Source organism: Ictidomys tridecemlineatus, chromosome 15, assembly GCF_052094955.1.
Source record: "Ictidomys tridecemlineatus isolate mIctTri1 chromosome 15, mIctTri1.hap1, whole genome shotgun sequence".
Classification (NCBI taxonomy): Eukaryota; Metazoa; Chordata; class Mammalia; order Rodentia; family Sciuridae; genus Ictidomys; species Ictidomys tridecemlineatus.
This window is the reverse complement of record NC_135491.1, coordinates 10772727-10783958: the sequence shown is the minus strand read 5'-3', so window position 1 is coordinate 10783958 and position 11232 is coordinate 10772727. Positions and strand designations below refer to the sequence as shown.

The following is an 11232-nucleotide window of genomic DNA, read 5'->3' as shown; positions in this document are numbered from 1 at the left end:
TTCTGAACTTGTCATCCTTTCTGCTGTGGCCGTTTGGCGGGTGGGGAGAGAAGGAGGGGCCCCTCCAGGACGCCCTGGCTTCAGCACCTTCTGGGTGAGCCCAGAGATTTAGGGGTTTGTCCCCAGATGCTGAGAAGCAGGTCTTGCCTGGCTGGTCCAGTGTCCCCCAGTCCACCTAGTGCTCGAGATTCCCCACCTCTCAGGCCCATGGCCCTCCCCTTAGGCCTCTGCCTCCATCTCTAGGCCAGACGGGTGCGGCTCATCTGCCCCTGTGCCACCTGTGAGGGGCTAGGATCCTCTTCCTAGCCTTGTCCCTGTCCTTCCTTGCAATAACTTTGCTTAAGGTGAGGATGTGACCTTATCTGGAAATAGACCTTACCCCTAATCTTGTTTCAGATGAGCTCACTAGGGCGGCCCTAAACCAGTGTGACTGCCGTCCTTTTAAAGGGGGAATCGGGGCCGGATGTGGCTCAGTAGTAGAGCACCTGTCTGCTGCTCCAAGCCCTGGGCTCCACCCCAAGGCTGCTTAAAAACAAAAGCCTGGAGGTGCTCGCCTGTGATCCTGGGGAGGGGGAGGCCAAGCCAGGAGGGTTGCAGATTTGAGGCCAGCCTGGGCAATTTAGCAAGACCCTCCCTCAAAAAATAAGAATGGCTGGGAATGTAGTCACAGGTAGAGTGACTTGGGTTCAGTCCCCTGAACCAGAAAAAAGAATTTGGACACAAACACAGCCAACAGGGAGGACAGCATGTGGACAGGTTCCTACGAGCCATGGAGAAGGCGCGGGAGGATTCCTTCTTGATCCTAGCCTCTGTACCGAGACAATAATGTCCATGGGACTTTGTTATAGCAGCCCCAGGAAGTGAATGTCCCCAATTTTATAGGGCTCTTGATTTTCAGGAATCTCGAATCGTGGACTGGAGGCAAAGGGGATTCCCTTGGCCAAGTGCTTTCTCCCCCTTGCCCTCAGCCACCTACAGGTTGCCCCACTGGGCCTGTCGAGGGAGTCTTTTCTAACCCTACACCAAAGTTTTGGTTTTTAGTGGTCAATGGACCTTTATTTTATTTATTTGTATGCGGTGCTGAGAGTCGAACTCGGTGCCTCACACATGCCAGGCAGGGACTCCGCCACTGAGCCACAACCCCAGCCCTATCTTAAAGACCAAATCTTAGGACCTTGATGGCTGTGACCTTTGTATCTACTGTCAGTTTGTGAGGGTTTGGAACCAGGCCACTGTTCACCCTCCCATGCACTTGGGAGCTCTGTTGTCCCCTGGGGCTTCAGGCATCCCTCCTTGGGTCAGATGGCTTACCCACTTCACCCTCTGCTGCGGCAGGACAGGCACCTGTGTCGCTTGTGCACCCTTACTGTGGTGACAGCCCCTTGGCCTTGCCTGTTGCCGGTGCCCATGAAAGTTGCACACACTAGAGGGCAGTGTGGATGTTGGTGGCAGAGCCATCACCACCACTCTGACATCCTGTTGTGGCACTCCTGGCCAAGGTCTTAAGATAAAGGAACAGTCTGGCCACTGCTGGGTGCCCATGACCCTGACTACAGCTTCTGACGGGCTGGGTCCTGGTTCTCCCAGCCCCCCAGCCTGGGACCCGCTTCCTACAGCCTCGTGCTCAGCCGTGGGAAGGGAGATGGGAGGGACAACTGGAGGGGGGTCACGAGGTCCTGTCTTCCCAGATGACTTTGTCCTTCGACAGGCTCTCCCCTACTGTCCTCACTCCAGCTTGGCCACACCTGGGCCGAGACCACGTCTCTGTGGCGGTCATGGGGCTCTGACCCGTGCCCACCCCTGCGGCAGTGGCTGTGGTTAGAAGAGGGAGCCAAGGCGTGTGAGGCCAGCACCCTCCCCGCAACCCAGGCCCGGTGGCCAGAGAATAGGCACCTTCACCGAGCCCTTCCTGGGGAACTGTCCTCAGCCCTCAGGCAGGGCTTTGGCATAAAGCCACGCCCTCAACCTCGGATCCCTAGCTTATTCAGTGCCAGTCCCTTTTGCCTCTCTCCCCAACTGGGCCAGGCCCCCCACAGGCCTTCGTGTGTGGCTGAATATTTGATGCATGAGGAATTGGGAACTGCCCAGAGAAGGACACCATTGTCCTAGTTCTCTGTCCCACTGCTGGAAGGTGCAGTTGGTGGCAATGGCAGTCTAGCTCACACTCCAGATACACCAAATGTCACTGATCCTGGTTTCCTTGTTCTCATCCAAGGGGCTGACAAGATGGCTTCTGTGTCAATGACCAGCTGGTGGTGGCCCTGGAGTGACCCATACAACAGGCACCTCCTGGACAGTTACTCAGCTGGGGCAGCTCTGTAGCCCACTCAGCTGCCTGAGTCCAATTAGCCCATTATGCTGGGGGCGGAGCAGCCTGCTGAGGTCACTAGGAGCACCACCCTCGGAAATGCCAGCTCCTGCCCTGCCCACAGAGGGCAGGCTAGGGCATGGGGACAGGGACCTGGGATCCCCGGAGGCCTGGGTGCCCTGCATTGCTTGAGTCAACTGGCATGTCTGTCCTTCATTCCCCCCACCTCTGCAGCCTCACCCACCGCCCCCGCAAGCCCTCCTGCCACCCAGGATGCTACCTTCTGTTGCCAGGATAGCTCAGAGGAGGAAATGGGCTGGGCAGGGCAGGGCAGGGCAGGCCTGGCCCCCAGTGCTTGCTGAGCAAGGAAGTTCAGGATGTGAAGCTCAACCCAGGCTCTCTATATCTTCATTTATTGCACTTGAGCCCTGCGTTTTTCACTGGTCCTTCTGTGTGCCCTCAGACGCACACTGGCATACCGCCCCTCCTTGGAGGCTACTGCCCACTACCCACTCTGGCTCCCGGAGACGCTTGGGGGATGTGGCCACTGAGGCTTCTTGGGCCCCCATCTCCCCCACAGGCCCTCATCAGGGCTGAGGGAGGAGCTGCTGCCTTCTGCGGCCCCTGGAGTGAATCATTCATGGTCCACGGGGGCTAGATCCCCCTGGAGTGGAGGGCAGTCAGGCCACGGGCCTTGGCTTGCCCCCGTGGGCTCTTTCCCGGGGTTGGTGGGCTTCACTGGCGTTCCCTGGATTCCGGCCTGCTGGAGACGACCCCGAGGCACTGTTGGCTCCGTTGATGGCGTGGGGGGCATCCCCAGCAGGGGACTTGGGCGGGGTGGGCGGCTTGAGTGCTTTGACGGCCCGGATGAGGCCCATGCGGCGGCGGATGGAGTGGTCCAGGTTGACGGTGCAGCGCAGCAGGCACTGTGCCTCGGCCACCGTGAAGGGGAAGTCGGCGCCCAGGAAGCGCTGAAAGAGCTCCGGGTCGCCGTCGAGGTCGAGCACGTTCTGCAACGCCTTGGTCATGGTGTGCAGCTCACGGCTGTTGTCGCAAAACACGTCCCAGAGGCGCGCGCGACCCTCGGGCGCTCCCCCGACCTGCTGCCGGTCCTCCAGGCACTGCAGCACCCAGCTGAGGCGGCAGGGCCACTGGTTGGCGAGCACCACCCACGCCACGGCCTGGCGCGGCGTGGGGCCCCCGTAGTCCGCCTGCTGCTGCTGCTGCTGCAGCAGCCGCACGGTGATGGGCACGGTGTTGACGATGCGCCGCATGGACACCACGTTGTCGGGCACGTATTCGTACAGACAGTCGCGCTCGTCGTGCAGGCAGAAGAGCGCCTCCTGGATGCGGCGCGCCGCCTCGGCGTCGATGCGGCCCTGCTCGCGCTCGGCGCCCGCCTGCGTCTCCACCGCCAGAAGCTGCACGCCCTCGCTGCCCTCGCCGGCGGGCGGCCGCAGCTTGTGCGTGATCTCGCGGAAGAGCAGGTCGTCGCGGCTCTGCACCGCATCGTGCAGGAACTGCAGCTTGGTGCGGCGGCCCATGATGGGCACCGAGAAGGGCAGCGTGACCGTGCGGTTAAGGAAGAGGTAGCCGTTGTCGGCCGTGCCCTTCATGTTGCCCGCGCTCTCGAGGCACGCGGCCAGGATGCTGGGGTCCACGACCAGGATAAAGATGAAGGGCGCGTGGCTATCAGACAGCAGCGTGTTGATGGCGTTGAGCACGCCCACCACGCGCTCGGGGTAGCACGTGTCCAGCCCGGTGACCTCGAGCACGACGCGCAGCCGGCGCCGCTGGTAGATCTCCAGGAAGCACAGGAAGTCGGTGAGCAGCTCCACCTCCTTCTTCACCTCGCACATGAAGCCCAGCTGGCTGCCGAACTTCTCCCGCGACACCAGCCGCTCGATTTTCTTGCGTTGGCTCACGAACATGTGCTTGCCCACCGAGTACACGGCCATGAGCAGCCCCGAGCCCGACAGCGTGGTGGCCGCGCCGCCGAACACCTTGAGCACGCTGCCGCTGGCACTGCCGTGGCCCAGCGCGTGGCCGCCCAGGGACAGGTAGAGCAGGCCCACGCCCAGGCAGAGCGCCGCCAGCAGCGCCAGCAGCGCCAGGAACACGCGGCGCCGGCAGTGCCACTCGCGGTGGCAGCAGCCCGACGTCGTGGCCGGCTTGTTGCCCAGCACCGAGTACAAGCTGAAGGGCAGGGCGCCGTAGCGGTGGCGGATGCCCTCGCACAGCGTCGTCACCAGGCCGGCCCACAGCTTGTCCGAGCCGGCGTATTGCCAGGCGCTGAAGCGGATGAAGAGAAACTGCACGTTCTTGCGCCGCAGGTGCAGCTCGGTGATGATGGGCTGCAGGAACACCAGGTACCACAGCAGCCGCGGGAAGCCCCAGCCGCGCACCGGCCGCGGCCGCCACTGCACGCGCTGCAGCTCCTCGGCCTCGCGCTGCGCCGCCTCCTGCTGCATCAGCACTGCGGAGCGGGACGCCAGTAAGTGGCATTTTGGCGACGGGGGCGGGGCAGGCTGGGGAGGGGGCTGCACCGGGACGCGGGGACCGGGGGGCGGGACTTGAACTGAAGAACTGAGAGTCATGGAGAGGCCTGGACCTGGCTTGCACCAAAGGCGGCCAAGGGCAGAAGCAAAGCCTTCAGGAGAGTGGATGGGAGGAAGTGAGGAGAGCCAGGACCCGGCAAGAGGTGGGCGGCCCTTCTGGGGGTCCTGAAAAGGCTCTAAAAGGGCTGCCCAGGGACGGAAGGAACGACTGACGCCCTGAGGAAGAGAATGGGAAGCAGTAGGGACAGTGCCAGTCTCCTTTCACTGTCCTGTTCCTCCTCCAAGGGGCCTCAGCCCTGGCTCCTCCAGGGAGCTCCTGACCCCAGGCTGGGTCAGGGTCATCTCTGTCCCTTGCTGGACTGTGAGGGCAAGGCCCTGATTATCTTGGTCACCACTGTGTCCCCTGGGCACAAGATGGTGCTGGGAAACCTGAAGAGCAGATGAGTCCAGGGCAGGTTCTGTCCGAGGCAGGGAGCGAGCACCTCCCACCTCACCTGGCCCAGGGCAGGAACTCCAGGCCCCTGCTGTGCTCCTGTGACCTCGCAGGGGCAGGGCTGGATAATCAGCACTAGAACTGCCACTGGGCACATGGTGGAGCGGCCGAGGCCTCTGGCCACACGGACTGGGGTCAGCTCCAGCAGGCTCTGGCAGCTGGCCAGCTTTCCACTGTGCCTTCAATGAACATCCGTCTGCTGGGTGTCCTGGGAGTGAGCACCAGGGCACAGGGACAGCAGGGCTGGCAGGAAGCTGCCACTTCAGTGAGGAGCCGGGTTTTCTCTCTAGGGTGCTGGGGAGCAAGGGAGGCTCCAGGGCAGGGGGGGCCAGTTTGTATTTTAGGAGTGGATTTGTTGGGCAGGAGGGGAAGCCAGGGAGGACAGTAGGCAGGGACCAGGGCAGAGGCTATGGGCATGGGAGCGATCACTGCTGAGTTATGGGTGGCCACCCGGGGCGGCTGATCTCACAGGTGAGTGGACCTTGGGGCAGCCTCGAACTAGGCAGAGGCCAGAGGCTTGGCTTCCTAACTCCCGCCCCACCCCCGGCCCAGGTCCTCACTGGTGATCTTGTCCAGCATCATGTGCAGCCGGCAGCCAAAGGGGGCGTAGAAACCCACAGTCACGGGGACGGGCACGTGGCAGAGAGTCTTGGCCAGGCAGCTGCAGTAGACGTCATCCTCTGTCAGGATGTCTGGGGGTCAGGTGGGGAAACTGAGTCAATGAGGCTGGCCCGGCACCACCCTCCCACCTCCCAGCTGTCCTTTGAAGCCTCACCCTTGGCCCTCCCTGCATGAGCAGCCCCTCCCTGCTTCCCCAGGTGATCCAAGTCAGCTGCTACAATGGAGGTCTCTGGGGTCACCGGAGCCTCCACCTCCAGTGACAGATGTGCTGTTTGGAGAATCTAACCCTGGACCCATCAGGCTGAGGCTGAGAAGCTGGACTCTCTCAGACCCAGACCAGAGGCTTGTGGGAGTCTGGCTGTCCTAAGCTTCCGTTATCAGGCTTGCTGGACCCAGCTCACGGCTGCCCTCGGAGGATTCCATGGATCTGTCACAGGACATGAGGTCCTCGGAGGCTAAGACACGGCTTTCCAGCCTCCAAAGTCCCTGATGCAGGTTGGCTTCTGCCCACTGTTAGCCTGGCACCAGGGTGGGTGGGTGGGTGGGTGGGTTGGTGGATCCAGGGGACTACAGGTTCCTCTCCGATTCCTGCCTACCCTTTACCCTGACCTCTCCCCTCTCCAGGACCCTATGCCCACAAGTCACCTAATCCCACCTGATCAGGCTTGGGAAAGAGGTGCCCGAGCAGGGTGCTGGTCCTGGCTCCTCATTCTCAGCAGGACCGTAGAAGTGGGGCCCCTGAGAGGAGGAGTGCCAGGGAGTGTGGAAGCCAAAGGGTCTGGCCAGGTCCTTGGTCCCTGCCAGGTTTTTGGCCAATGCCACTGTCTGGAATGGTCATTTAAACACAGAATCCTGGCCACCAAGCACCACAACAACCCTGCCCAACCCCTCAAGCCTTACTTCTTGGACCTGGAATTGGAGCACCAACATGGGGCTCTGGTGGGCAGTGTCCCACCCACTTCCTGAGCCACCTGGTGGGCTGCAGGAGATGGCCTTGCCTAGTGGCAGAGCCAGGAGGGCAGCAGGAAGCCTCAGAACAAGGTTGGCTGAGGTGGTGGTGGCCAGGGCACACCTGGTCCAGTTCTCCCTAATCAATGGGTGACCTCACCTCACTCAGCCTCTATTTTCCTGTGTGTGAAATGGGCATCCTGGCCCCAAGGCTCCAGTAACAAGGTTGGGCCCAAACTAGACCTGAGTTCTTGTTCATCTTCTATTGAACCAGAGTGACTGTGTCCCCACCTCTGCTGCCAGGCCACCAGCACCTCCCGCCCACTCTTGCAGCCCCAAGGCACCTGCCACCCTCCCATTGCAGCCCATTGTCCTGATGGGTCCTGAGTCAGCTCCTGTCCCTCCAAAGCTGCCTGTGGCTCCTGCCTCACTGGGGAAAGCCAGAGTGAAGCACTGGTCTCCTTCTGTCCCTGGAACAGGTACCTCAGGGCCTGGGCCTTGGTCGACCCTGCTGCACCAGTTCTGCTCAGATGCCTCCTGATGAGGCCCAGCCTTGGTGGCCTGTTCCTCTGCAGACCCATCGCCCCTCCTCTCCCTGCTTTGTTTCTCTTTCATGTGGTGTCACCAGTGACAGGCTTTTGGACTTTCCCGTTTGTTTCCTGTGCCTCCCTCCTCCTCCAGTAGAACGGGCTCCATGAAGACACCCCTCGCCCGCTCCTGGGTCCCGCCCACCTCTCCCTGCTCGCTCCGCCCCCCTCACTCCCCACTCCTGCTGCAGCGCCACACGACCCCCTCCAGAGCTGGCCAACAAGCTGCCCATGTCACTGTTACCCCCTGCCCCATGTCCCCCGTGGCCTCCTGGGCCAGCGGAGAGGGCGCCAGGCAGAGAAAGCAGAGCCAGGGGTCAGCAGAGGGAGAGGGAGAGAGGCCTTGCTGCCCACCAGGACCGACACCGCGCACCCGACAGGCCAGGCAGAGGCAGCCACCTGCGGCCCGGGGCAGAGATGACGCCCCTTCTGCCAGGGCCAGAACGTGGGGGGAGGACAGCCAGAGCTAGCCAGGGAGCAGGAGGCCCAGGCAAGAAGGGAGGCAGGGACGGGAGGGTCCGGAGGCCTGGCTGAGCACCGGAGCCGTAGGTGAAGGAGCCGCAGGCGGCGGGCGCCGGTAGGGGCCGGGTCTCGGTGGGCTCGCTGGGCTCCAGGAGGGTGCGGGCTGCGGAGGGCAGGGCTGGGCCGCTGCTGGCCGAGGCGCGGGCTGCGGAGGGCGCTGCGGCGGGCGCAGGGGGCGGCTGCAGGGCGCCGGCTGGTCTCAAGGGGGCAGCGGCGGTTGGAGGCAGCCCCTTCTGCGCCCCGTGAACAGGGCAAAGGCGCTGGCGCAGGGGGCCTGGAGGCGGGGGCTGGGGCTGCCACTGCTGCAGGAGGCGGGGCTGGGGGCCCTGGCGCCGGCCACTGCCACCCCCTCGGTGGATGTGGTAGGCCTGCTGCCAGTGTGACCGGGGGCATGGCCGACCGGGCCCATGGGCTCGAGGGGCCGCTGGGTCTTGGCACCACTGCTGACAGCATCCTAGAAGGAAGGAAGTGGGGTGGTGCGCCCGACTCCCTGACCCGGGGTGACTCCCTGACCCAGGTGCCGGCTCCGAAGGGGTCGGTCTTGAGGGGAAGCCCTGGGGGGAGCGCCAGGGGCCCCAGACCAGAGACCTCGAGGAGGGGGTGTGGGGGGCCAGCTAGGAGGCTGGGGCATGGGGGTCAGGGCTGGCGGGGTGACGACAGGATGCTTGTGCATCCCGGCACCCCGGATTCCTGCTGCCAGAAATCCTGGGCCTTAAGGAGTCCTCGGGGCAGGGCTCATCGGGAGTGCTGGGGGGACCCCACTGGGGGTGGCCTGGCAGGTCCAGGAGAGGCCAGAGTGCCTGGTGGTGGCCACTGAGAGGGGCTAGACCAGGGCCAGGAAAGGGGGCTGGGCGGTGTTCCAGGCTCAGGCAGTGCTGGCCAGGGAGGCTGGGGGCCTGCCTGGCCCTGAGAGGCTGAAGCAGCTCTGATGGGAGGTAACCGTCCCCTCCCCCCCTGGCAGGAGCACCTGCGGTCACCACTGGATGCTGAGTCCCCACCATGCAGAACAATAGATTGGGGCTCCCCCTCCCGACGTCTCCCCACAGCTAGCCCCCAGATTGGCTCTGTCCCTTGGAGCCTGGAGATATAAGGAGGGTCTCCCCTGCTCCTAGCGTAGGTTCCCACCCTTGGCCCCCTCACCCCTGCCGTACCCCCCAGGCCCCACGAAACTGAAGCCTCTACAGACCCAGGCTCAAGGTCAAGCCTGTAGTCCCAGCTCCTGGGGAGGCTGAGGCAGGAGGATCGCTTGAGCCCAGGAGCTGGAGAGCAGCCTGGGCACCACAGCGCACCCCGTCGTCTCCAACACACAGCAAAGAGCCTCTCCCCGGTGCCGGTGGCTCTCCCCCTGGGGCCTGAGTTCTCTTTCCGCTTGACCATCCACTCAGGGCCAGTCCCCCCATGCCCCCAACTGAATCCTTACCTTTTTGGTGACCCACCTCTGGATCCAAGAAGTAGCGCTCACTGGGGCTCTGGCCACTCTTGGTGGAGTGGACCTTGTAGTGTTTGCTCATGGCAGGCCGTGACATTGGGGGCCTGCTCCTGGGCAGAAGGGACACCACAGGCTCAGTGCCCAGCACCCTGGGACCTGAGTGGCGGAGAGCTGAGGTTGCCAACCCAGCCCTGCCCGGGGACGGCTGTGTGTGATGGCCAGGTGAGAGGCTGGTCCTGTTCCTGGGCCCTGGGCAGGGGCAGCACTCCTCGGGGCATGAGGGATGGGCACGGCCACCAGGCAGGATGGAGGCCGCCCGGGTTGACGGGGTGCCGAGCAGAGGCGGGCTGGGCAGCAGGGTTGCCCACAAAGGGAACAGAGGCTGGGGCTGGGGAGGCCGATGCGGCTTGAGTTGGGGGGCGGCCAAGGCTCTGGGGCAGCGGATTCCACCGCTGGGTACAGTGGGGTTGAATGAGGGGATGGGAAATTCGGGGGGCTAAATTGCACTGATCCAGTTTGGGGAGACTGGGCAGAGCCGGCCAGGAGGGACGTGTGGCTTTAAGGCGTGAAGCGCCCGGGCAGAGCAGGAGGGATGCCGCATGGGGGGCCGTGGCAGGGGAAGCCAGGGAGCAGGGGTGGTGAGGGTCAGCAGCCAGGTGTGTGGCCCTGCCCACCACCTCCTTTGGTCTGGGGTCCCCAAACATACCTGGAGGTGGCCTTGTGGCCCCAGCTCCCAGCCCGTGGCCTGAGCTGCCAGGCCAGCCCCACGACTGTCGCGCAGGCCCAAGTGGAGCCCTGAGCTGCCCGCCCGCCAGACCGGTTTGCCTGCCTGTCCCCGCCCCTCCTGGCAGCCACCCATCCTGGTACTCTCTAGGACTGGGAGCCCCATCACTCCCACACTGTCCCCCAGGAGGATGGAGATGGACACCACAGCCCTCACACGGCCAAGTCACAGGGTCTCCCCAGCCCCGGGGCGCGCCTGCTGGGGCAGAAGCTGGGTCGGGGGTTGTCCTGGGAGAAGGCACGATCCAATTCAGTTGCCAACTCCTCCTTGGCCCAGCTGTGTGACCTTGGGCAAGTGACTTCACTCCTCTGAGCCTTGTCTTCCTCATTACTGAGTGGGCCCAGCTGGCGCCTGTCTCGAGAAGAATCAGGTAGGAGTCCACCTAGTCCAGGGCTGGGCCTTTAGCAAAGGCCCTAGCGCCACGTGGGGGGCACTGGCTGACCCACTTCTCAGCTGCTCCGCACACACCTGCCTTGACAGCCCCACATGCAGGGCATCCTGGGGCTGGTCACACTCCGCTTGTTTCTCCTCACCAGCGCCCGGGGCCTGCTGTGATGCCCACTTCACAGATGAGAAAATGGAGGCCCAAGACGGGCAGCCCCTTGCCCCAGGCCACACAGCAGCATGGCAGGTGGCCTGTGCACCCAGGCTCCCAAGGCTTGCTGGGCAAGAGTGACATGAGACTGTGGGGCCCTAGGTCCTCTAGGGACATCTCCCTGAGGTGGCTGGCGCCCAGGGTGATCAGTCACTTCCCTCAGAAGTGGCTGGGGTGGTCTGGTGGGAGGGAGCCCGCCGGGCCCTGCAGGGCGCTCCCTCTGGGGTTCTGACTGGGTGACCAGGGGGAGGCCTCCCTCCTGCCGCCTGCTGCTCTCTCCTCTGGCCCTTCGGCCCATTTGGGGAAGGCTTCCTGCCCTGTCTCCCACTCCCCAGGGCTCTGCCTGAAGCCCCTGGATGGCATGTGATGGGCATCTTTACAGGTTAA

At 63.7% G+C, this 11232-nt stretch overlaps 1 protein-coding gene across 2 annotated transcripts; it reads right to left on the bottom strand.

Annotated features, from left to right (window-relative positions):
• Nucleotides 1-2705: 2705 nt before the first annotated feature.
• On the bottom strand, nucleotides 2706-10263 carry Nkpd1 (NTPase KAP family P-loop domain containing 1). Of its 2 annotated transcripts, XM_040280124.2 has the most exons (5): nucleotides 10173-10263; nucleotides 9458-9576; nucleotides 8054-8491; nucleotides 5920-6051; nucleotides 2706-4784 (listed from the first exon to the last, which is right to left on the bottom strand). In XM_040280124.2, exons 2-5 carry the CDS (start codon nucleotides 9561-9563, stop codon nucleotides 2989-2991), a joined length of 2472 nt encoding a protein of 823 aa, XP_040136058.2. In that variant the 5' UTR covers nucleotides 9564-9576; nucleotides 10173-10263; the 3' UTR covers nucleotides 2706-2988. The 2 variants fall into 2 exon arrangements, with proteins under 2 accessions (XP_040136058.2, XP_077888018.1); XM_078031892.1 differs by lacking the exon at nucleotides 8054-8491 and having other exon boundaries at nucleotides 10173-10261.
• Between the last annotated feature and the right edge of the window lie 969 nt (nucleotides 10264-11232).

Coding starts and splice junctions, on each gene's coding strand:
- Nkpd1 (XM_040280124.2), bottom strand. CDS start 9,563: ATGTCACGGCCTGCCATGAGCAAACACTACAAGGTCCACTCCACCAAG. Junction 8,492..9,457: donor AGAGGTGGGTCACCAAAAAG/GTAAGGATTCAG, acceptor CCTTCCTTCTAG/GATGCTGTCAGCAGTGGTGC. Junction 4,785..5,919: donor GATGCTGGACAAGATCACCA/GTGAGGACCTGG, acceptor CCCGCTCCGCAG/TGCTGATGCAGCAGGAGGCG.